The sequence below is a fragment of the Myripristis murdjan genome, chromosome 19 (genome assembly GCF_902150065.1).
Source record: "Myripristis murdjan chromosome 19, fMyrMur1.1, whole genome shotgun sequence".
Lineage (NCBI taxonomy): Eukaryota > Metazoa > Chordata > Actinopteri > Holocentriformes > Holocentridae > Myripristis > Myripristis murdjan.
The window spans coordinates 7,758,505-7,785,472 of record NC_043998.1 but is presented as its reverse complement, the minus strand read 5'-3'; the positions used below and the strand labels follow the sequence as shown (position 1 = coordinate 7,785,472).

Below are 26,968 nucleotides of genomic sequence, written 5' to 3'. Positions count from 1 at the left end.
GCAGAGAAAGCTTCAAATCCACAGGACATAAAATATCTCTCGTATCACAATCTGGGATGAACACTTACTCTAAAGTGAATGATTTAAACAATTCAGACCTAATACACATAATCTCAGAATTGACCCCAAGTTGAAGACCGTCTTGCTGTTTCCTTCAGCTATTGGATTGGAGAATTATGTTCTTCGTCCTCTGTGTAATGCCATCTAGAGAGCACTGAGCCCTTGTTGTGTTCAGTGTAATCGTTTATAGAACAGCATGGCTCAAAGCCTCAGAGAGGAATGCTAATGGGAAACTGTAGCTATCAATTAGTGAGCTGGTTACTGAGGAGCAAATGGGGCACCATGGGAATTTAAAAAGTGACAGCAGCATGAATGTCTAAACTCACAATTACCCATATTATCCACAGAACTAAAATCGAAGGCAACAATTCGTTTTGAGGGACTCAGAGCAAACCAGCATTCATTGCAGGTGCAATACACTGTAAATAACAAAGGGGATAGGTGGTTTTCCCGATGTGTCTATAAAAACTTCTTCCAACAATCACAAGGCTGGAGTATTGTTTATTGTTTACTGTTGACACAGAGGCAAAAGACTAGTCTTCCTTGGCTTCATTTAAAACATCAGTAGAATAAAAAAGATCGAAATGCCAATCAAAACTTTTAAAACATCAGTACAATTAACCAAAAACGCATATTGAAATTAAAACCTGCAGATACAACAAGACAATCACCATCACCACAATCACAAGATGGCCAACAATATGAAAAAAAATAAATAAATAAATACAGCACAAGAGCAAGAACCAGACAACTGACCAAATAGCAGCGCACCACAATAGAGGTGCAGAATAAAACAAAAAAGATTTAATCCATTTTCTAAACTCGCAGCCACAAAGAAAGAGACCTCTATAAATACAGTTTTTTTGTTTGTTTGTTTTTTTGTTGTTGTTGTTGAATTAGTTCGAGGACTTGGTAATCTACTCTAGCTGAATGATATGAACAAAATCAAGGGGGATTGAGGGAATGACTAAGATAATTCATAAGATATTTAAACACAAGAGATTTCTTTAAAAAAAAAAAACAGTAATTACTAATGTAGGTGTGATAATGGAACAGCTAGAACAGCCTTGTAATTTCAGAAAAATGAATCGCTGTACTGTAATACAGCCTTTAAAACCAGGAAAAGACATTACTTATGCCACATCACCATACATTATGATAACCAAACTCTCAGATAACTATAGCGTGTAGCCTGATATCATGATACTGATATAACATCGATATATGGCCCAACCCCAATTGATTGATCCTGAATTGATTGATCAGGACAATATGCAAGTTGATCAAAAAGAACTGTAGGATAATGAGCATAACATTTTCTAATAAGTGTCAATAATCTGATGGATAATCTAGTAAAAATGATATGACATTTATGCCAGTGTAATCACTTGGCTAACAAAGACACAGTATTTCACTCAAACCAAGTCAAAGGGGATGGCCAATTCTTATTCAAGTCAGATGAATTTTCAGATATTAGTGTTTACTTGGAATGGTCCAGTGCCTTGAGCGGTCAGCCTCTGTTTACAGTGCGCTGTTAGGTGCAGTCTCACATTTACTGACTGTCTGTCTAATCCTGACAGACCCCCAAACTGTACGTGGTGGGAGAGATTGATGAGGTGTAGGCAGCTGTTGTCGCATCCATTTGCGGGTCTCTGTGATCCTCCACACCTTAGGCCCGTCATTCCACTTGTGTGTGTAAGGGTGAGTGTGTGTATGTGTCACTCCAACACCACCACATCCATCAGTGACCACTCTATGAGGTGTGCATCAGGATTTAACAAAGGAACCCCATGAGGCAGCAGGTGCCACAGTCTGACCTTTGGCCTTGCACTATCTATCTCCAGAGAGGCATCTGCCCTGCTGTGGCCTTAGTCCCATGTTAAGTCCCTGTTTGCAGCAGGGGACACATGAGGATAGGTCAGAGGAAGAGGGGGGGTCAGAGGGAGATTTGGTGGAGCCGCCTGTGTGACACTGGTAAAACTTATAGCAGGTGCACATCCATGTTTACTATTCTTCTGGCTGGGCTCTCAAAAAGTTGGCTGGGCACTCAAATAGTTGGCTGGGCACTCAAATAGCTGCTCTGTATTTTTTGGCCCAGTCATACATCTTTGTGAAAACCATGGATTTGGAGGCACTCAAAAATAATACAATATGCCTGATAATATGCCTAATGTTGGCCATCAGTAAAGCATGGCATAAATGACGTCCAGTCTCGTCACATTTTTGAATGAATCATTTCTAAAACAAGTTCTATGTGTCACTACCTAAGGACAGAAAAGGCACTGCAGTGCCTTAACCAATAAGTAAGCGCTTGACTTAAAGCTGCAGTACTTTAATTCTGACCACTAGAGGGAGTTGAGAGCTAACACTTTGTAAACAAACAGAGTGGATCCTGCTTCTGGGTTCACGGCAACTTCTGGGTTCACGCCAAGTAATCCAACCTTGTTGGATTACTTGGGTTATTTTGTCTCTGATATCCAATTTGAAAATGTGGTGAAGACTTTCAGCAACAAGGTAAGCTGATTTGAATAAACCTTTTCTATTACTGCAGTGCTAATTGCAGCGAGAGGAACTAACATTGACTAATCTGAAATATGGATGTGTCTATCTGCGCAACGTGTGGTGTCAGAGATGCTTTGAATGAAGCTGAAGCAACGAGCCAATCAGGGGCTGATAACAACATGCTGGCTGCAAATTCAATGATGGAAAGAACAAATGCAATGATGACTCTCACATCATTTCACTGTAAAAAATGTATGTGTAATATTGCATAACGTAGCTATAATGTTTATGTTCAGTCTAATTTGTTTGTTTGGTGTGTTTGTTCATCTGTCTCGACCATGGTGTTTTCTAATGCTGTAGATTCAACATTTATGGAAAAGAGGGGCAATGCATAGCATTTTCTGAGCCCATAAATAAAGATTGATGATGATGATAATGCCAAATGAGAACACATAAAAATGATTAAGCCTGTCACCCACTGATAAAACTCTCTGCATTTTGCATTATGGCAGACAATGCAAAGCTGGTGTCTGTGGTGACACTCCTGCTGACCTTTAGTGACGCATTTTACGTAAACCACAATTCACAGTTTCTACCAGAATTGTATAACTGAAATCTTGGCACAGCTGATCACTTTGTCTGATGATCCCACGACTATGTCAAAGGTTTTACTCTTCTGATTTGCTTTGCACGTGAGGACTGAAAGGCATTCCTTGAGGCACCCAGGAAGGGTGTTTTTCAAAGAGCATTTAATTTAACCCTGCTCTTACGCAAAAACCTCCACATCTGAAAGACTGAAAAGAGAAAAAAAGAGGGAAAAAAATCTGCTTCTATGGTCTCTGTGCATTGCCTCTGTGCACTGCCTGTTGGTACCTACATCCCATCGTACTTGAACTTAGCTTTATGACACTTACTGATGTTCTCTCCTGACTAGATCCTTGGTTGTGTTGTATTAACTCCCAGATGTACATAGCCTTGGATAAAAGCAGCTGCTAAATGAAACTGTAACATTGCATAACGTTGTAATTTGCTGCCTCAACACGGAAACAAATCATACAGGGCTGGAAAGTTCTGTTCAGTTTAATGACAACATGGTGGCATAAAACTAGTGTGGATTAATAATGGCCAAAGTCGCAGTGACAAATTCTTTTGTTGACAATAACAGGGAACACATGGCAGAAGTTGATGTGTCTCTAGTGCAGAACTTGAACGGAGGACAGCGGTCTTTCACATTCAAATCATCGTACCAGGATGATTGAAGTAGCGTCCATTTTCATGTATAACATTGATATGTTATGCTAGCTGTTTAAAGTTAGCAAACACTTTTCTGTTAAAACCGGGCAAAGCTATGATAGTGTTTAAAACATTTAAAAGATTATCTTAAGTAAAAGGTTTGTTTGCTGATGCTGACCAGCTAGGTTTACTAGTTTGCACATGCTGAGTGGAGGAGCCAATAGGAAAAGCCTAATCTAATGTTATTCTAACCTTGTGTGACACAGAAGGACACAAAAATATTCATGATTCCTTTAGTATGTTTTGCTTTCAGACTATAGCTACAATACAACGTGTCTGCACAGTTAGCAATTATATGTGACACACTTTACAATCCTAATGGCTTGCTACCATAGCAAACAAATCTAATTGCCATTTAATCTGTCACAGCCAAATGACCACAGCAAATAGAGCAATGTTCGTTGCACTCGATTCATGTTCTGTGGTCTTTACATTAAAATTCATTTATTTAGGCTCAGTGCAAGTACAGCTTTTTTTTTTTTTTTTTTTTTTTTTTTTTACATTTGTAAGTGAAAGCCACTCAGCAGTCAAATCATATTGTTCAGGGGTCAGCATTCAAAGCTGTGAAAATCTCTATAAAACATCTGCATACATGACACTATCACTTTCTTCATTTGGCAAATGGAATATGTTCAGTTTGGGCAGGTGACAAAACCAGAATCGAGAAAGTTTGATAGCATGGTAAAAAAAAAATTATTTATTAGGTACTTGGGAGAAGCATCTCTGCAAGAATAATTAAGGCTCTATGTTTTTGTTACTGTGTGCTCAGTAAAGCTTAAGTCACTCTGTTGGTTGATTGGTCAACCAACAGAGTGCCAGTGTAAAGACTATGTCCATGCTTTTGATGCCCCTTTGAGTATGGTTTAGTTGGTCAAGCATAGATTTGCCTAAGAACCCACATTCTGAACATGCAGACCTACAGTATGTTCTTTTAAAAGCTGCAGCCTAACTCTTGAGTATGCATGCTGGAGGTGCCATAAAGGGAAGGCAAGCCAATTTATAAAATGACCAGCCACTGCTGGGCATTGATCATCATGAAAATGACTACTTGGCACATCTGACTCAATACACTCAATTCTCTCCCTCTCTGTATATGTTTGTATATACAGGCCTGTGTGTGAGAGAGAGAGCAAGAGAGAGGACGGAGAGAGAGTGTGTGTGTGCGTGAGAGAGAGAGAAGGAGAGAGAAAGGAGAGAGAGGAAGGAGGGAGAGAGAGAGAGAGTGTTTGTGTGTGTGTGTGTTTATGTTGGCAAATGTTAAGCAGTATGCTTGATGGCTAGAAATGAATTGGAGTTCCTTTCATAATCCCCACCCCTCGCCTAATGTGCATTTCCCCTCCAAACGTCCTGGCTGGCATGGTCCTTGTCAAAACAGCAAGCTGGTCACAGATTATCACAAATTAGGTGCTTTTTGCAATGCACTGATCTTAGGAGAGCTGCAGTATGCACTGTTTAGACCATGTAGAGCCCTAAAAGCCCTGGAAAAGGAGAATAGACCAGGCCGAAGTCTAATCATCCAACTAAAGGCAGGTGTGCAGCCATACAGCATGATTCAGTGCTGTACATTTAATATTTTTTCACAACCTGGCACCACAACACAGCACTACTGCAGCACTTTCATGTTAACAGGTGGTATTTTTAAACGCTTTTCCTCCAAGTGCCTAGAAAATGCTAGTACCCTTGTTTGCGATTAATGTCTGTGGTACAGATTAAGGTAGTGTTTAAATGTATTGCAATGTTCTCTGTGTTCTGTCTCGAGTTCATAATTTGCTCACAGTTGGGAGTCAAATAGTTAGGAGTTTCTGAAAAACATTCCCTCATGTAGGGCTGGGTGACATATCAATATTATATCGTTGTAGCTAGATATAATCTGGGATTTAAAACATTGTAATATTGTGATATTTGTTTCCTTTCTTGGTTTTAAATGCTGCATTACAGTAAAGGGATGCAATTTTCTGAATCTATTCGACTGTTCTAGCTGTTCTTTGATTGTGTTCGTATTACCCAATGCAGCCTCCATCTATCATCTACCTTTTTCAGTTTCATCCTCTTTTAGCCCTTATGACTGCCAATGGGAACTTTCCATAATCTGTGACTTTTCAGAACCCAAAGTTCTGGGTTTGATTTTGTTTCTTTTTCCACTTTATGAAGAAACAACAGCAAAGGATATGACGCAAAAAATTTCAATAACATTTTTCATTTAAAAGTGAGTTGAGCTCCAACTCCCCAAAATTCTGATAAGGGCATGCACCTCTTCATTTGTCCAGCTTGCAGTTTTCAGTGTTTTATTTCATTGGTTTATGCAGTTTGTTGCTTGGTACTAGTTGCATTCAGTGTCTATGTTGTGCTGCAGCAGAAATTTCGTCACATCAGTGTTTGAAAAATCAAGAACAAAAGCGTTACTATCTGCACTTAAAGGTTTCCCGATACGCAGATATAGATAGATATCATCCCCTGAGCAAGGGTAAAATTATTTTCTGGGAACTTTATAGCCTACATAAACAATTCCTGAATCCATGGAATATCTTTGCTAAGTTCCTACAGTCAAAAAGAGCTGTTTGACGATTTGAACCACAAAGCTATTAAGAGGATGTAATTAGGGCATGCATAACTAGACCACTGAACCATCAGCTGACTGGAGATTACAGCACTGAGGATGCAAAGCTTTTCAGCAGTAAAACACGACACTTGAGTAAATACCACACTACATTACCACTACCATACCACTCATGACAGAATGCACAAATCCTGACTATGTGAGATCATTTAAATGTCAGTTTTGGCATGTGGCATTCAACGCATTCAAAATGTATTGGCCGATGAAGTTAAATTTTCAACAATTGGCTGGACACACTGACCAAGACCTACTGTAACTAGAATAAATCCCTCAATCTTTGCAATTAACTTCTTTCAAGTAAAAAACTCACAAAGAAGTTGAATTTGAAAATAGTTTTCTGCTTCATGTAAGTATTGCTGAGGAGGGCTGCATCCTGGAATAGCAAAATGCAATCTCCTTCTCCCAGGTGGACTCTTTTGTAATGTCTACTAGCATCTGGCCACATAGGCAGCCTGGCTCCCCTGTAATACAGGTAGAGAGGGATTTGGATTGGGCAAATTTTAGAAATACCTGAGAGATATTTCATCATGGTCTTCTTACTTTTAATGAAGTGCAGAGTTGGTGGCAACCTTCCACCACTTCCACCATCCACTGGAGGGATCAAGCAGCCAATATGTTACCCCACACGTGACGTATACTTGCAAGAGCTAAGTCTCTGCTAAATGTTTTGCACCCAGTGACAGGACATAAAGGATGTAAGAGCAGGCACTTCATTGTGGCTAAAACCCTTGGTCAGCATCCAGCTCCATGACAAAATGGAGCAGAGGACATGGGATCAAGCCAAGGACAAGAGTGGTAGATTAGTGCTGACTATGGGAACACTTTGTAGGGAGAGGAGAGGCGAGGAGAGGACTGTGGGATGCACATACAATTGAAGAGGCAGAGGAGAAGCGAGGCAAAGGAGAAGAGCTAAATGTGGACCAAGTGGGGCTGAGAGGGTGTAGAGAGAAAAGGAAGGGAGGGAGGAGACGGAGGAAAATGAGGAGGATGTCTGAGAAAAGATGGAAAAAGGACAGAATGATAATCAGTCAGAGAAAGAAAGCCTCAAACAAACAAGGATTACAGAATACTAATGCACTAAGTGGACACACACAGGAGACAGACTGCAAAAGCAACTTGGAGGTAGATGATGAGACAGAACGGGGCTAGGACAAATAGGAGGACAGGGACATTGGGGGATATGGGGGGTGGAGGGGGGCTAGTTTTATATCTGAAGGGAGGGACTGCAGTCCAACCAAGAGCAGCAGTGATTGTGGGCATCTGTCATCTACCATCTGGGAAAGCCTATGCCCTACAGCCACTGTGCAAATGTGACCTGTGCCTGAATGACAGCAATGTCCTGGAAAACTCACAATACTTTGAGTCACATGCAAGCAATGGAAAAAAAGCAAAAGCAGAAAAGCAGAAAATTACCTTAGTTGTGCCAAGTAGAAGTTTATTTGTGGTGTAAAAGTAAAACACCACGTAACCGGTTAAGCAAAAACAATGTGATATGATGTGCAATTTTGTGCAGAAAGCAATGTAGACCATGGTGATTCAATACTAAAAAAAAATGAAGCTGCCCAAACCTTTGATGATAAATGTCAATAAGCTTTACTCTGATGCAGAGTCCCTGCTTCACCTGTGTTAACCTTAAATATTCAGCTGGCTTCAAACTGCCGGAGACATCAGTGGCATGTTTCAAATGTAACTAAAAGTTTCAGAGATCCTGCTTCCAGGCTAATCCAGTGAGTCATGGTGAATGTGGGCCATGAAAGTGTATGGCGAGGGAGTGCTGGTTAGAATAGGAGGGATTAGCTGGGACTAGAGAACAGAGCTGTTCTCCCTCTCTGACAGAGGTGGGCTGCTGAAGGGATCGGACTATAGTCAGCTGTAATCCTTTTCTTGCCACCTTCATCTCGAACTGAGGCGAGCAATTACAGCTCGATGCAGCACTTGACCTAAATTCTCATTAATATTTTTTATACATATAACAACAACCCTCAAAAATTTGAAAGTGTATGGCTAAGTGATGAGGAAAAAAACAGGGAATGCACACAGTGCATGGGCGTAAGCTGGTGGAAATCTTTTACTATTACATTTTCCACACAATCCTGTCCATCTTGCTGTTGGCAGTATCTGTTATATTGCAGAAAACGTACATGGTTTCCTCGCGGTAACATGACTGCTGACTGTTACAGTGTCATGTAGATTTTACTCTAGGCTGAGCTCTATGTGATTTTACACACTAATTCAATCCAACCTCCATTCTTTATATGTTAAACAAGAAATATAAATCTAACTACACTGAAAGAAAGTAAAGGATTGGACACCTCAGTGGGATTCATTTGAACGTAATGATTTATGACTCATAACTATGACAAAAGCCAGCTTGACAAATGCCTTGCTGTAAGACAAGCTAGGTAGAAGGGGATTGGGCCCATAATTAACTCAATAACTTAAACCTGGAAAAAAAATGGTTCAAAACTTGGCAATCCCATTACCTCCTTGAGGAATTTTAGCTGAAAAAGACCCAAATCTCCTCATACACTAGCGTTAACAATTTTTAAATTTTGAGAGGACTCCAGGGCCAAAGCAGGGTTAAGCCAGATCCTGCCTGTTTTCCCTTAGCGCCTTGTGTTCCTGCCAGCTTTCAGAACAGTTAATAGCCAGTGAATAACACTGATAAAGCGGGCACACATATCCACTGATGACACCTCAATCAAAGTGTCAGGCGTCTTATCTCTCACTCTTACTCACATCGTCTGTCTCCCTGCTTTAAACGCCGTTGTTCTTGTTCTGTCCTGACTTTAAGCTATATTCTCACTGCTTTTAGAACTTTTGCAAAATGCTAAACATGATTATGCTAATCGATGGCACATCGGGCACAAAATCCTTCCATTTACAGGGGGGAACGTATGCTTTCCATGTGGAGTGAAGGCAGGAGGTAGGAGGAGGGAAGCAAGGAGGCAGGGATGACTAATGAGGATGACTAAGAGATGTGTTTAGGGTGGTTTTCCATCTCATTTGTTGATAAATATACAGTTAGGAGAGCTGTTGGTGCGGCTGGCTCCTCATGCTGGACTAGGATCTCAAAATTCAGAGAACCCAGAGAGTGAAGTGAGTGCCAAATGCCAAGGATGCTTGAAATGCATGATAATACACAGTAAAAGAAGGTACGGTAATGCCAGGCTGCTGTAATGCATCTCCCATTATAATCTGCCCCTCTTAATAAGCACTCTGCACAAGTATTTTCACCAGAAAAAAGTGGGCCATTCCAGTGGCAATCAAATCCTGGAGACAGCAGAAATAACGCAATACTGTCCCCACTGCAGTCACTGATAAGCAAATCTTCAGTAAAGCAGGCGATATTCTGTTTTACCTGCAACAAGACAGAGGATCTTGACATTGCATAGCTAATTGATGGCAAGCCACATCAGGAGTTATCCAAACAGACTAATTCAATTTCTTTTTGCTTGAATGGGCATTGCTGAGGCAGCTCAGCATGTGAACAAATTCAGTACTGCTTTATTTCTGGATCAAATCATTCCAAGACTGACAGATGACTCCAGATTATATCTTTGCTCATTCTCTCCTCTGCTCCCCGAACCATTCATCCTACAAGTGATAATCTCTGCTGACTCATCTTGAAAAACAGACAGTCTAAATTGTATTGGCGTTTAATTAGGTGCACTCCCATGGGAAAATGGGTTTAATTGCCTGAATAATCTAGCTAGTTATTCAAGGGGGTAAGGTGAGCAGCAGAAGCAAGCCACTTTCCCACCTGGATGAGCTCTTCCAAACCAAACTATCTGCCTGTTAGTTTGAATGCATATGCTTGTCAGCTATACTAACTCTCATCTTGTCTAATATATTATGCAACATTTTGTCATTTATGATAGTGCCACTTCTTGACAACAAAACTGTCTGTTTCAATTGTGTAGGCTTGGTAACACTTGTGTTATGTGACTCTGGCTGATTAAAACTGCTACTGTAAAACTATATCTGAGCTACACATTACACATTTAGACCTAACTGGTTACCATCATGAAGTTTCTGACTGATGCACCCTTCAATCAACTTTCATGGGCAATCTGGCACTAAGTTCTATTCATCTCTCAATGGTATCAAGTGGTAATTCTGACGCATATTTGAAAGTTTTTGCACACCAGTGAGAGACCAGTGAGTTTGTCTCTATTTCCATCTGCTTCACTGTCCTCAATAGAGGGTTTCATGCCTTGAGTATAAAGTAAATGAAAAGAGAACGGCACTATTTTCATTTTGTCAAATGACCCCAAACTAATGAGACAAGTGGCAGACTAGATGGGTTCTCCATATTGGATGATGGTGTAATTTGGCTTGAGCAGTGAATTTGTGGTATCAGTGCACAATTATTGCTAAATTCCAAACCAAGCAAACTCATAATTTCATACAGTATTAAGAGATCCCCACGCCAAGAGCAATGCTACTGTAAAATATATATTCAACCATTTTCCAGTTGTAGTTTTGCATTTTTAGGCAAGCCAGCACCTGAGATCTTGGTCGCTTTCTCTGAGGGTTTGAGTCAATTGCTCCACAGGGATTAGGCTAGTGGAAGAAAAAAACAAAACAAAGCAAAACAAAACAAAACAAAACAAAACAAAACAAAACAATCTTGCGGTGTCCATTTTGATACAGGTTACAGAGGAAATGTTTCCTCCACATTCACTCAGCAAGAGCTTTAACCCACTGCTGCACATTTACCTCAACTGTGGGAAAACAGGTAAAGGAAGTTCTTATTCAAGACATATTGCTTAAATACAACTATCAACTCATTAGCATGGTAAATACATTTTGCCCTCCATCTATTGTGATGTCAGGATAAGAATTAAATGAGAGTTTTTTTTTTTAACCAGGTAAGCAGTTAAAAAAAAAAAAAAAAACAGGTACTGGCACTAGAATTACTCTAATAGTAAAAAAATATAGTACAAAATATTCTTCAGGAAAGACTGCCATGAATATAAGGAAAAATATAGCCCACATGATTTTTCACCAACAGCTCAATCCTTGATTCTTTTAATTTCTGAATTTTCTAAAATGCCTATTCATGGGTTAAACAAGCAAACAGGAATAAGCTCAGAGGTAAGTGAGATAACAATGTAAGCAAGATTAACTGATAAGAAGGGGAATTGCATTCAGTCTAGAAATAATAAAGCTGTAACATGAGAGAGAGAGAAGCCTTCAGAGTTACAGTTATGTCTCAAAGCTAATTAACCCACACCCACCTGCCCACATACGTATACATACACCACTCACCCACCCACACACACCCAAGAGGTGCTAAAAATCTAACTTTTTTAAATGGCAAAAGAAAAGGAGAGTGCCTTGAGAAATAGGACGAGGTGAAAACCGTTGAGGTCTTGGCTATTTTTGTCTTTGGTGATGAGATTCTTCATTCATAACATTCAGCCCTCTCTGCCATCCCAGTAGGGCCAGACAAAGAAATGGCTGAGGTGAATGACGATTCCAAATATAGCAGCACAATACTCCACAGGCAGAAAACACAATTCATGTTTTTGAAACTATACTAAACTAAAATATCAAACCTACACACACACGCCAACACACTCGCACTTAAAACTACTTTCACTGAGCAATGTAATACTAATATAACTTAGTATTACATGCACTAATGTTACCAATGGAATTTGAAATTGTTCACTATGCTGACACCTTAAAGGAGTAGTTCACCAAATAAAAGAATCCCCAAACATTTTCCCCTTCCTTTTTCTCATGAAACATCAACAGCAAACCACCACCAAAGACTATTAATTCATAGCAGATATACATGAGTGCAGTTTGCAGGGGTCCCTCAACAGGAAATAGTTCCCAACTCTTCACTCCCGAGACCTGTGGACGATTTGAGTTCCACAAAACAATACCCATCAAGCCTCAGACTACTGGGGTGCCACAAAACAGCAGATTGCAGCAAGATGTAAACCTCACCATATCACACAGAACCTGCCAAGATGGAAGGACTGCACCAGGGCTAAGAGAGAAAATATCTTTTTTGCATTATGAGTGAACTGTTCCTTTCCGCTCTTAAGTGGTAGTGTTTTACATCACTGTCACTGAGAAGATTCAGATGGATTATGTTAGCTCTAGCAGTGCTGCAGGTAACGCTTTGTTTTGTTGTGTTTTGCCATTAACTACTTTGTTACTGTGGGAATATGAGTGAACATATTCTTGAAGTTTGGACATAGCCAGGACCCTCAAATTAACAAACTAACTACGGTTGGTAAATGTTAATGAGAGCTCATGGTACAGCTATCCAGGCTCAGTATACAGCTTGTTAGTTTGGTTACACAGAACATGTAACACATCATGGTAAATGGACAGTATTTATAAAGAGCTGTTCTGGTCTACCAACTACTCCAACACTTTGCAATGTCTGCCTCACATTCATCCATTCAAACCCATATTTATAAACTGAGGTACCCACCTGCTCATCAGGAGTAGTCAGGGGCTCAGAGTCATGCTCAACATCACTTCGACAGGTAACCAGGACAAAGAAATGGCTGATTACTGATTACTAGATGACTGCTGTACTTCCTGAACCATCCTGCCCTTAATAAATACCATGTTTAGTTCATGTAAAATGTCTGAATTTTTTACATCTTCACTCTCTTACTGAACTGTAGCTCAAATGGCAGTACTGAGCTAACTAGGGGTGTAAATCACAAGTTTCATAATGATACAATATAATATTGATTCTCTGGACAATCATACGATCTTTACCAATATCACAAAGTCAGCCCTGTTATGATTTCAGTTAGATTCAATTCAGCGGCCGAAGATCGATATAAAACTATATCGCCTACCTGTTTGACACATTTTAGGTGCTTGGCCAGGTTTGTCATGTTGTCTGAGTATTTTATGTTGCCCTGGCATCATTTGTGTATGGCATGTGATTTGTCATCTGACCTGTCTTTTCTCTGAAATCAACAGAAAATATTCCCACTCAGCTGATTTATTCCTGAGAGGGGAGTAGATATCCTTATTGTGTTCTTCTTGTCTGCTGGCTGCGGCTGCCAATATCTGCCTGGCACTAGAACTATTTTAACACTTAGGGAGGCAGTGTGCTTGGACAGAAATAATGACACTGATGTGCCATGGGAATTTCAAAATAAAAGCATGATGATACGGGTTGATATTTTTACTCAGTATCTATATTGGATCATTGATCATTAAATTGATACATCGATCCAGATCTATGGATTGTTACACCCCTAGGGCTAACACGTTGTTGATGAGTACCCCAAGGTGATGTTCAAAACAAAATAAAGCTGAGAGGCTACACTAGGTTAAAGGATAGCTTTGCAACCTTGGTCTCAACTTATTATTGTTACAGACATGTACAGCTGTCACAAGACAATCTTGGTAACCATACAAGTCAATAAATTGAAACCAACACACAAAATAAATAAAGTGTTCATTGTACTATGCTATCAAAATCAATTTAAGAATGATATATTGAGAATATTCTTCATGTAGTAGCTTTAAGCAGGTCATTTTAGTCAAATTAATTGTTATGAATAGTACATAACAGTGCACAGATTGTCCAGGGGCTTTGTCCATCAATGATCAGTCACCTATCAATCAGTCACAGTTGAGAATGACATCACTATACAAGCAGTGATGCCATGAAATAACAGCTGGTTCAAACGACCACCCTTTACTCTAGCCTGCACCGTTGGTCTTTTGTGTTCAAAAGGAATGGGTTATTATAAGAAATATGACAATTCAGTGGAACACAGAAGAGCTAAATTGGGGTATTTCAAAATAAGGGAATGCATTGCAAATTCAGATGCAAAACCCAGCTATTTGAGCCAAGGTAAAAAAAACAAACAAACAAAAAAAAAAAACCTAGAGGGCAGGAATGGTCTAATAATGGCCGAGGTGTTCCTTTCCTCAGCAAAAAAGCTGACTTCCAATTTTGGCACAGCTGTACAGTGTGATTTGCATCTCAGTTTAGTGGGGCTTTCAGCCTGGTTGGGGCACGGGGAGCCTTTACTCTCTGATGTCTCAAAGAAAGGAAATATGTTTATTCTTTACCACCGTCAGACTTGACAATTATACCTTCAGTTATATTACAGGCTATGTAAAGACAAAATGATGATATAGCCTACATTTCCGTGTCACTGTCTCAAAACTACAGAATTGAGTAGCTATGTTTCAAACACTCGATGTTTTATTGGATGTCTATTCTTCATGCCTGGCCTTTGTGATGATCCAACCTATATTCTGCAGCAACATCTACATGTTTTTAATCCATAAATGACATGGCTGGGAAGTAGCACACACACACACACAAGCACTGTCCCCTCAGGACATGGTAACATATGGAATATGCAGTAGATACACAGCGAAAGAGGGAAAAACCATCTCTAAAGCAGAGACACCCTTTCAAGGTGTCCCCTCCTCTAAAGACTTCAGTAGGAAGATCACTTTTCTGCACCAATGACTGGGATTTAACTGTAAGGAGAAATTAAAGAGGGTATGGGACACCAGCACTGGTCTAGTAGATCATAGATAGTCCTGTCCTGAGGCCAAATTACAGGGGAAAATATGACAAAACACATACGGATGCTGTTTGGATGTTCTTTCATAAAAATAAGTTAAAATGGTAAAGGTAACGTTGATTTAGTATTTGGTTCTCTACTGGTATAATTGGATTTTCCTTTCTGTCAAATTAGAAATAAGAAAGGATGAGAAATAACGATTTTATTCTGTGATGTGGCTCCATGCTCCTTCAGTGGACTGCAATCTGTCTTTTAGTTTCTTCTAATTTGTGGTTAACAGGAGGCAGCACAAATATGCAGCTTCATTGTAAAAGGAGTCTATACCCTCATTTAAATAGCCTCACCTGAACAGGCAGGCTAATTATATGGATAAATTTGGTCTAAAGTGTAAAAGACACTCTCTGAGGATTTCTGTCCATCCCCATTCTAAAGGACAGTTCCTCTGGGGCTAAGTTAAAGTCACACCTCCTCCTCCCCACCACACACACACACACACACACATACACACAAATACACAGCACAGGTGCACCCACCCACAGACACACACACAACTACATTCACAAAGCCGCCTGCTGTGTTGAACCTGCGCACCATGCTGCCATGAGGGAATGGTGAGGTAATGGACCGTACAAAAATCCAACTTCCCACACAGCCCTCAAGGTTGTGCACCCATCTTTCTGTCCATACACTTCTGCTGTATGACAGGCACTCATAAAGTGACCATCAGTTCAGCTCAGGTACATACACCAGCCCATTCTTGCAGGCATCTAAAACAACAACAACAACAACAACAACAACAACAGCAACAACATTTATTCAGTATCAGTGTTGCCTCTGTAATTTTATGCAGCTTTGGTGTTTTGGGCCATAATTCTAGTTTCATCCCATATCTGTTTAGATCTTCTGGTTCCAGTTGATTGGTAAAAATGCTTTAAATATTAACACAGTCATTATTTCTAAAATATCTGGACTACACTTATTTCAGTTTCAGATAATGGCAAGTGGTACAAATGTCCTTGATGCTGCTAAATGAACAGAGAGGAAGCACGGCAGTATACGTATGAATGAATGTACTGTGATGTGTGATATGCCTTTCTTAATGCAAGTGAAAGCAGAATTTTGTTTTTACTAGCCGTAGACTACAAAGCCACAGGGATTTTTGGAAAACTACTCTTGCGCCAGTGTGTGGCTGGTATTTGAGTGGTGACTTCATGGGATGTTTCCAAAACGGAGAAATCAAGGGGCCCTCTGTGCTGTGTGTATACAGTCCTGTTGACTTTAGGGGCCGGGGCACAGATATTACATGACATGATGAGGAGAGGCCCTTCTTACACGGGAGCTGTAGAAATAAGGGCATGTGAATGTGTTAGGTTTACATTCTGTAAAACAGTTTTACATACAAAAAAATCAATTCTATAACAACAAAAGACTTCTACCCTATTTAACAACAATAAAGCTGATGACCCAACCTCAGGGAGGATGAGTCACACTCCTCATGTAGTGATATATGAGCTGTGAAAACCCTTTTAGTGTAACCAAACATTCAACTAAGCCCATGGCCAGAGAGTCTGTTTCTCTTCAGTCAGTATATCAGAGCCCAGCATTAACTAGCTCCTTTTGTCATTACACCTTTCCTATTGATCTTTTGCAGCCATTTTCACATTTTTGTAGTGCCTTCAAAGATTGTTTTTCCACTCTAAGCTCCAAGCTAGCAAAGGTTTGTTGGAGGGGATTTTCAGAAAGCAGCCAAGCAAAGGTCACAGTTATCAGTCGAAAGGGAGGATTAGACTGCCACTATGTGAGGGAGACTGTCATCTGACTTGTAATGACACATCCCGGGAGCCATCGCATCTTTGATGGGAGACTTAGGCACAAATCCATTCCAACGTGTCTTAAGTGAGCCGGGCTGAGGGAGAGGTTTGGAAAAAGCAATCTGTTTTGAGTCCTTTGTGATAAGGTGTCTGTTGCACATATAATGCAGCAGTGGTGGAAGCTTCTGTTCAGGACAATAGCGGTTTGTCATGTCATTGATTTTGACCACGACAACGCTTCATTTTAAATTACTCGGTCCTAGATTGGGATTTTTGTATCCACATTAGTCTGAGCCCTCAGAGGACAAAGACAGAAGAGTGTTGCCTTAAGCCAACTTTAACTTTTGCCATAGTACTCTTGGACATTTATTTAAAAAAATGTCTGCCATGTGGCACTCTGGTGAATGTGCAACCTACGGTGCATACTGGTTTTCTGGACCTCATGCAACACGTGCCACAGACCTCATTCTCCAAGTCCCCATGTCAGTTCTGACTCTTTTACAGTACATTGTACTGTCTGATACGCTGACTCAGTTTAGACTCCTGAGAGTGGAGATAACTAATTAAAGTTATCTGGGACAGGTGCACATCCCATGCTCTGATGAAGGCTCCGGCTGAAACGCATCAGCATTAAAACCTTTGATATGGACTTTTGAGCCTGGTCTTGCCCTTAATTTTGGAGTGTCACTTTTTCACCTACTCATAGGTGAACTTCATCTCAGTTTAGACTCCTCTCAAGTCAAGAAGTCTCTGGACGTAAACATTTTAGTTCAACTGATCATTGCATGTAGTTTCCTCGTATTTCCTATAAGTTCTGCTTCCTCAGAACCATTGAGAATGAGGATTCGTCCTCAGTGTGTTTTCCAAGATTAAATAAAGGTTAATGAATGAATGAATAATACTGTGTTCAAAATATTCTGCTTTCGATTATAATCTTTTTCAAATGTCATCAACCCTTTCTCTCCTATCATATCTGTCACTCTCACCTGTATATTTCCACTGAAGAAGAATTGTCTTAATGAAGAGAATAATTGTTAAAAAAGAAAAAGAAATACTGTAGGGGCTACAATTCATAGTAAAAATAATGTTTATTTACTTTTAAGTTAAAAAAAAAACATCTTGAGGACTATTGTAGAGCTGTATGTTATGTATTGTTTTAGTTTGTCTAATTGGTTGTAAATGGTCAACTGGAGTTAAAACGTGATTATCACCAAAATGGGAGTTGTGATGTTTTTACCTGACAAAGTCAATATGTTAAATGAACCACTGAAGATGTAGTGTCAAACTGGAATAATGAAACTTGGGTATGTCCAAAACAGAATGAAGGTTACCTTGCTGGAAAAAAATGCCTCTAAAGGAGTGTTGTGCTTAGTGGGCCAATGCTACTGGTGGACTGCCCTGATGGATTTAAGACCTACGTTCCTGAGTGCCACAGAACAGGTGGCCCTCTCCATCTGTACACTTATGAGTGTGGAGAATAACACTACTAAATGCAATACCTGTAGACAAGCAATTTACTGCATGGGAGGAAACACCTCATGCATGATTAAGCATTTTTGATGTATTTTTGTAGCCCCAACTCTAACCTGAATGCAAAAGCCTAAACATACATATAGTTCACAGTGAACAACTCCGTGCTTTTGTTATTGTTGCAATTACGCTGAATATTTTCCACTGTTAAAAATGTTTGTTAAACACCCATGCAGCTGTAATGTTAGTCTTTGTTTTGATCGAGATTAACAGACTTTATACAAATCACGAGTAGTTACCATCACTGCTATTCACTGTATTTGGCTAACATTTCTTTAAAAGATAATGGCAAATAGAGTAAGACTATGTGCTATATACTTAAATATGATATACAATGTAGTGATTATCATGGCACATGGTACATGGTACATGATGCTAAAAAAAGTCAACATTTTCTTTCTCACACAGAGTATCATAATAACTGACATCAAGATTCAATGAGAAATTGAATCAATAAGTAGCACTGGAACTTGGACTAATTAAATCCAAATAATTCCTGATTCTACCAAGAACGTTGTTCGCAACCACACCAAACTTGTGACTTAAAAATGGAAACATTTTGGATATCTGGAGCATATAAACGTAGTAAGGTCCACTCCTTACTTGAGCACAACAAATACATGTATACCTCATTATTTTGTTAACAAGACCTCACAGACAGTGTTTCTCATATGGCGAGAGTGGCTTACCTTGCAGAAATAATCTTTATGCTAGACTTGCAGAATGATAGGTCATACAGATGACAAAAACTAATATTCACCACACGTCAACAGGAAATGTGTTGTGGATGATTGTTCAGTCCTCGGAGGACTTTATCAGCAGGAACCATGAGTCCACTGACAGTGAAGGGCTGGAGCTCAAGCTGCTCCCGTCCCAATCTCGTTCCACATGATTATTCTCAATTTCACAGCTGATGGTTTTTACTGAGACAGACGGCAGCAGCCAAATGCCAAAGTATAGAGGGGAGCGCGCTGAGGTGGGAGTGAAAGGTAGGGAGGGAGAAAAAGATATGCTGGTCACTCAACTTCATTACCAATGTTTGGGATAAAAGAAGTAATCTGTGATTGTGGCATATTCCCAGGGGCAGAACGCTGAGGGATACGGGGCACTGCTCAAGCTATACTCGGGTCTGACCGGGCCTGACGTGATGCGAAGCTGAAAAATCAGTATCTTAACTCACACCTTGATAACTTCTAAACTAAATCCTGTCTAAAGCCAAATATTTGACCAAAAATCATGCTTTTTGTGCCAAAAAACCAACATAACCCCAAGCAAGGAAGTGAGAAATATTTCCTGACATGAGCCCACTTGGTCTAGTTGTGTCCCACTGGGTTTAGCCACAGTAAATAACAAGCTCTTGGCAGTGCACAGGTAAAGAAGAGAAAAAAAAATGTGAGTGCCCTCGGCCTATTCCTAAGAAGCTTGCTTGGTGAATTTCTGTGAATCTTTGTATTGCTCAGATGGTGTGAGCACGGCCCAGCTGTGTTCACACCTAAAAGCTCAACAGAATTACACACAGGAGTAATGTAAGTACAAGCTCTCCCAGTCTCACACTGGAGTGCTAGTGAAAATTACAGCATCACCCTGGGGAGTGGGCAGGGGGAGGCGCAGGATTTGATGAATAAAGGGCCTTTTTTTGTTCACAATGAAAATGACTGCTTGCATACAGTTGGAGGGAACGTCGTTTTGGAGGTGCAGCAGTGCTTGGCAGCAGACAGGCATCATTTGAAGCCATTTAGATTTGAAGCTGAGGCAGACGGGGAAGGATGAGAGAAGGGTCATTTGAGGAGGATGCGGAAGATGATGATGTTGCCAGTGCTGGGCATTTAAGCAGTGAAGTCCAGTCTGCTTGATTTGAGTGGCAGCTGACTATGCCATGGCAACACTCACAGTAATGACAAAGTGAGAGGCAGGCTTCCATAAGAAGATAGGCTATATAGGAGCCAAATTTGAAATACTGACACATGATGTTTTTTTGCCAACTTGTTACTGAATGACGTGGGTAAGTGCGCACATGTGCACCCTGCTCGCACCGCTTAGCTCACTAAGTTTACTCTTAATATTCTTGGGAGGACTAAAGTCACCGCTGAGCCCTGTTTAGCTCTAAAGAATAGCCCATCTTATGGGATCCTAAAGAGGCCCAGATGACCCCACTCAGTAAGAAAAGAAAGACAGAGAAAACAGACTGGTATTTGTTCGGAGACCCCTGTAAGACAGGGAGCTTTTTGTCAAATAAAAGCCCAATTAAATATTCAGCAGTGTTTTTTGCTGTTGTGCCCACATTTAGGCACTCAAGTTACATCTCTATGTCTCTTTCCCTCTCTCTCTCTGACCTAGCTGTGTTTTTCTACTTTCATGGGATATTTCAGGTAGCTGACACATATAAGCTTCTCTCTGTCATAAAAAAAAAAAAAACGTGCATGGTCACAGAGACAGACGCCCCTTTCTCCTCTCCTCTCTCTCTGAGGACTGAGACTGTGATGGGCAGAGTCAATCATTGAACCCCGGGGGGAAACAATTGCTCCATTAATTAACGTTAGATTAGATTATGTTTAATAAACCATTTCCCACCATTACAGCCTACTATACCTTGGCCCACCTCCGACTGTAAAAAAAAAAGAAAAAAAAAAAAGTCCACCTTTCTCAACATGGTAGGCTATGAACAAAATCCTGGAAACGCGGCAGTCTACTAACTAAATAAGTTTATCTGCCACAGACAATAGTCGAAACACGGTGAGTAGTCCCTTTTAAAAGTTTCCACTAGTTTTGAGCTGGAGCGACAGTTGTGGTTACGCATTTTAAAGGCGCAAAACACATTAGTCTCAAGCCAAGCAAGTTTCCCAAAAGCTCTCTCGACAAATTGAAGACAAAGGCGAGCTTGTAGCCAACCATTTTTGATAAATTCACTTAACGTTATCCTTATGAGAGAAAAAAGTACTCTAGACTGTAATAAATATAAATCACAGCATATATAATATTCGGTGCGTGTATGAAGACATATTGTGGTGATATGACATAAAATAGAAATGTCAGCTGTAACAAATAATGGTAGTGATTTTTATATCGTTAACAAACACCTCTACTTGTTTGTTAGAGGCAAAATAATTACATTTTACCATACAACAAAGGCATAGTGGAGATGTTTTAGACGACAGACGACAGCAATCGACATTCGCGTCAGAAATGACACGAATGGAGAGGAAGACAGGCCCGAAATGTTATAATTAATGTCATAAATATTTCCCTACCTGTGTCAGAGGGTTTGGCAGCTCCTCCGTCCTGACTGTCCATTTCCAACTGTCACAGATCACGGCGCGAGCTGCAGGCGTTTCAGTCCCGCGAGCGTGTCAAGATAACCATGCCGGTTATGTGCGCGCGCTGTGCCACCACTGCCTGCGCGACAGAGATATCAAATCACCGGGCGCACGGGGATGAGAGAAATGTTAGGAAAATAAAATCGGTATTTGCAAACATGAGTCGGCCGCAGAGGAAAAAAAAAATCATAAACCATGATTGGGTATGAAACGATGTGACATTTGGTTAAACCAATAAAACCTCTCAAAGCTTGTCAACAGTGTGTTTATGGCTGCAGTTTAGTCGTGTCATCAAAAAGGCATTTCAATCAAATATATGCTTCAGGCTAGTGGCGACCAGTTCACTGTTGCTGTTTATATATTTTAATTTATATCATCTTCAATAAGAGTATCTTTGGTGACCAGTCAGTATGGGGTATGGCAATTCCTGTATGAGATATGTCACAAAAAGACCAATTGTTGGTACTTATATCAGACTGTTAAAAAAAACAGACTTCTTTTTTCTTAGGCTTGAAATAAACTATAATCTACTGAAAAGACATTCCCTTTGTTCTCTTTGCTTCTTCTGCCCAGTGAAAGTGTGGTTTGCATGATCCCACATAAAATCTGGGGATCCTTGTAAAGCAAATACAGGCATTTTAATAGCCTCTGTCCAATGCGGATGTACATCAGTGTTCACTTCTATTAATAACCTGCTACCACATAACAGCTACTTGGAGGAAGATAAATTGCCCAAGGGGTCAAAGGAAAATCATGACCATGTTGTACCACCCTGACATGACAAATCCTCTCCACCTTTAGGTCCTCTTTGAGCCTTGTGGGCCCATCACCCAGCGATCACTGCCCCAATACCACCCCTCAGCCCCCCTTATTAAAATTGCTGGGCTATGTTAAATCATGTATTCATGTGGCCAGCCGGGTGGTGTGCAGTGGGGGCAGCTGTCAGCCAGGCAGTGATGGATGCAGTGTGGAAACATACTTGGAGTTTGAGCTATGTCCTTCTCATTGAAGTCCTTTGGCACCCTGCTTGACCTCCACCGCACGGCAGCCACCCTAAAAATAAAAGGTGCACATGTGCTTGTGCACACACATGCAAGCAGAGACAAGGGTGTAAGATAACACACTTCATCAAGGGCCCTTGATGTCTCTGCTTCTCTCTCTCTGTGTATGTGTGTGTGTGTGTGTGTGTGTGTGTGTGTGCTGGGGGTGTGGGTGTCTGTGATTAGCGTGGGTTCACGTAGGAGAACAGAACTAGCAAACTGGCAAATGGAGCCACATGCAAACATGTAGGCAGATGCACACAATCACATATGCAAAACCAGTTCAAACCGGATATTCTGACTCGATTTTGTAACAGAGGATAAGGATGTGAGGTGTATTTGGTAGCTCTGACTCTAGCCTGACATGAGTCCAGTCGACAACATGTTCCCGGCATCAAAGCTGAAGCCATTGCTCTGCTCCATCATTATCTTGAGTGCTTTCATTAGAGACCATTTTATTCTTCTGGTCCATGCTGTTTCTCAGACTTACCTCAATCAAGACCTGGCTGCCCCTCAGACCCTTGCATTTCAATTAACCTGGTTACCATGGCAACGGTACATACCGAAATTGGTTGTAGTGCCTTTTGGCTTCGACGTTTGATTGAGATTGCATCATTTGAAGGATGCCAATGGGTAATTGCAAAGGTGGAACATGAAACAAAAGAAAAGTACCACTGTAAAACCTGTACCCAGATAATGACTGTACCTCAGTGCTTGGAACATTGTAACCCAGATCAGTGAAGACTGGTGGAGGGTGACAATGCAATATCTGACTTTTCACTGGCTGAGTACCTTAATTCCACACAGATTTAGCTAGTGGTTCACTAGTGGCTGTGGAAAGCACTGTACGCTATTCCTCAGCACAGTGGTTTTCAGAAAATATCCAGCACATAGACCTGCACATACATGGAAAATTCACAGTTCTTCTGGAATAAATAAATGTCAGTACATACCCGATAGAGGAACACAATCTGTGAGAAGTATATATACATAAATGAGTTTATATATATATATATATATATATATATATATATATATATATATATAAACAGCAGGACCCCAGCTCTGTTAGACCCAAGTGGAACACAACCTTAGTTAATGTCATTTGTAACACCTGTGTTTGCCTCGTTATTAAGGTCAAAATGCACCGTGAAAAAAGTCTGTTGTACTCACCTGTTGCTGCTTTAAAAAAAAAAAAAAAAAAAAAAAAAAAAAAAATAATAATAATAATAATAATAATATCTATCTATCTATCTATCTATCTATCTATCTATATAAGTATAATATAATACTTCAAGACTGTTACTGCTAAGCAATCTATACATTTAGAGACTCACAATTTCAAGAAAAAGTCAGAATAAAACTGAATTTTGTGAGTGTCCATGTTATCTTTCCTGCTGAAGCCGGATGTTAAGGTGGGATGTAATGGGGAAGAAGAGGGATCATTCAGTGTAAACCACTGGGAAAATGCTGAGGGAGAGGGGGCCAGATTTATCTGATGCCATGGAAAAATCTGTTATTGCTTTTATTAGCTGGAACTTTTATGTACACCTCCTGAAACACCATGAGCCAATCACTAAAGTACACCAAATAGACCAAATGTTTTCTCCATATATAATGGGATTTTGATGCAAAAATATAAATTTACATTGTTTTAGGTGTATATTAGGAAATGTAAAATTAGCCCATTTATAAAAGAGCCACTTTTCATTTCATTGTGACTTGAAAAAGGGGTATTAAGTGATCCATGGCATTTCAACATCATCAACAGAGCTTCCATTTTGGTTAATGGCCCAACGCTGAAATTTTCATGACCTCCACAGAGGAGGTGATGGAGGTCATGTACAGTGGTCGCCCTGGCTGTCTATGAGCAAGACACCTCAAAAAAGGCTGAATGGATTTACATGGAATTTTGTAGAAATGTTGGTGCCGAGCCAAGGACGAGCTGATTAAATTTTCACACCAGTTGGCCGAAAGGTACAACAAGGACAAACAAGGACAAAAGAAACATGCCTATGACCATGTTGCGATTCGCCTCATTCACCTTGGCACCATGCAGGGTTAACTGACCTCCTGTGGGGGAGCAGACATGGAGGCGCCGTAGCCTCCAATGATAAAACTCCACATTAAAAATACAATTTTAGTTGTAGGGAATTAAATGACATCCAGGTCACTCTTTCGTAATTTCAAACCCCTTGTTAAAAAACATCAAAAGTGTTAAATCAAAGCAGTTTCCATGACATGGATGCGAATGGCTGCTCTGAGCGCACCATCCAGATCCGTTTAGTTGCTACATACATAACACAACCAATATATAGGTTGTTCACCTGATAACCTGGGCAAATGTCAGCTCTCCCTCCTTGGTGGAGATCTGCGTCTTGCTGAGCCTTTTTTCTCATTTCTTCTTGCTTAGTGTTTAATAAACTTTTCAAGCTAGATTTTGTGCAAATCTTCTAATATGGAATTCATTTTTTTCTTACTTTGAAATGTTAAGGCCTTAGTTTTGTCACCAATTACTTAAATAAACATAAGTATAGTTTCATATACTGTAACAAACTTAAATGACCTCTGAGCTTCGCTCCGAGGCACTAACAAGGAGGACGTTACGCTTTTGCTCACTGAATGAATTAACTTGGAGCTCGCTATCCTTCCGTTTGCAGGTAGCTGGGATGTTAACTATCTGCTACTGATACAGTGATGATCTATTGCACTACAGAAACAATTTGTCCAGTAAAGTCATTATACAAAAAAGGCTGTCGAGTTTACTGGGAAAGTGTGAAAAATGTCCCCTTCATTGTACCACCCGAAACTATAATCCATTGTCTGCCTCTCAAGGATACCAGAATAGAGGACGTTGTTCAAGTTGAATTTAACATTGACTTCTTTACCCATGTGGCTTTGCCTGGCCCATTTTTTTTTTTTTTTTTTTTTTTTAGAAGTTTTTGACTCTGGAAATCCCATAAGGAGTCGTCATCAATGTCAGACCAAAGTCAAGGTCAGAGTCAGTCAGAACTTTTTTATCATGGGTTGGGGTATAAATCAAAGGTGGGACGGTGAACACTGCCACGTTTTCAACATCCACAAGAGAATCAATAAGAGAAAGGTTGAAGTGTTGTTTCCACCCACATCTTTAAAATCTTCATTCAGTCACCTTGTTGGGCTTAAACGTGGAACAAATCAGAGATAGACTGTGATGACAAGGTAAAGGAATGACTAAAAATCTTGCAGCGTGAGCGAAGTAATGGAGTGTTGTTTTATTTATTTGTTTATCTGTCATTCAGCTATACCTTCTTTGTTGTCCTCTTGATCCTGGGTGGATTATAAGGCTGCAAAAAAAAAGTTGTGCCTCATTAGTTTTGCTATTGTCTTTTGTGGATGTCACCTTGCGTGGAGAGGGGTCAGAAGAACAATAACCATTTGTTAAAATGCTTGCTTGCTCAGTCTGAAATGATTTCCATTCAGTCTTAATATTTGCCCACGCTTGAGCTAAGGCACCTCACCATACTATCGCACTCAGTATTTATCTTACTTCTCCTTGCACCATCTTAAAGTAATATGGAGTTGAATAGTTAGAGATTTTGTAGCTGCAGGGTTAAATTCCCCAGAAATATTTAGGGGAGCGGAGTGATTATCACACATCCCTTAACATCTACATCTCCCGGTGTGAATGTGTGAAACTAAGTGAATGCATAGCAGGGTTTTGCTAAAAGACAGCATTTGTTTTTAGGGAACCCACTGTAAGTAAATAAAGGCTGAAATGCAACAGAATCCAGAATATAAAAACAGCCTATTTTCTGCTGTCAGTTCCCGCTGTTTTGTTGTGCTCCAGTCTGGGTTCCTGCTTCGCTGGTGCCAAATCCTGTTGCAGTGCTGTTAGATGCTTCATTTTAGATAACAGCCAATAACTGTAACCGCATCACACTTTCTATAAGCTATCAGCAAAAATCTCAAACTGCACCGCTGGGTTGTCTACATAGCGTATCCTTCCCTGTCCCAGTGTCCTTGGTATTTAATGGCATTTCTGTCTGTTCAGGAAAATAGAAGGAATCCATCAAGAACTGGCTATCTTGTTGTCACATGCTGGATCGGAAAGATGAATCACCCTCTTGGCATTACTGTGATTTTGAAAGTCACATCATAATGCAGTGGGTGGGGATCTTCCCTAGATAGGCCTGTTTTCTGAAAATAAGCATAAAGGCAATTATTTCCAAAGGAGAGAGACAGTTTCCCAAATCATTGTCTCACCCGTCAATATGTGGCG

General features: G+C 40.2%; 1 protein-coding gene across 1 annotated transcript in view; it reads right to left on the bottom strand.

Moving 5' to 3' along the window:
• The window catches only part of LOC115378434 (zinc finger protein 385C-like), an 81,977-nt gene extending 58,299 nt beyond the window's left edge, over positions 1-23,678 (bottom strand). Inside the window, exons 1-3 of the mRNA XM_030078701.1 lie at positions 23,661-23,678; positions 22,647-22,744; positions 21,602-21,746 (exon numbers count right to left, since the gene is read on the bottom strand). Of these exons, the coding sequence (XP_029934561.1) occupies positions 21,602-21,644 (43 nt within the window). The 5' untranslated portion in view covers positions 21,645-21,746; positions 22,647-22,744; positions 23,661-23,678. The remainder of the gene's footprint in view (positions 1-21,601; positions 21,747-22,646; positions 22,745-23,660) is intronic.
• Between the last annotated feature and the right edge of the window lie 3,290 nt (positions 23,679-26,968).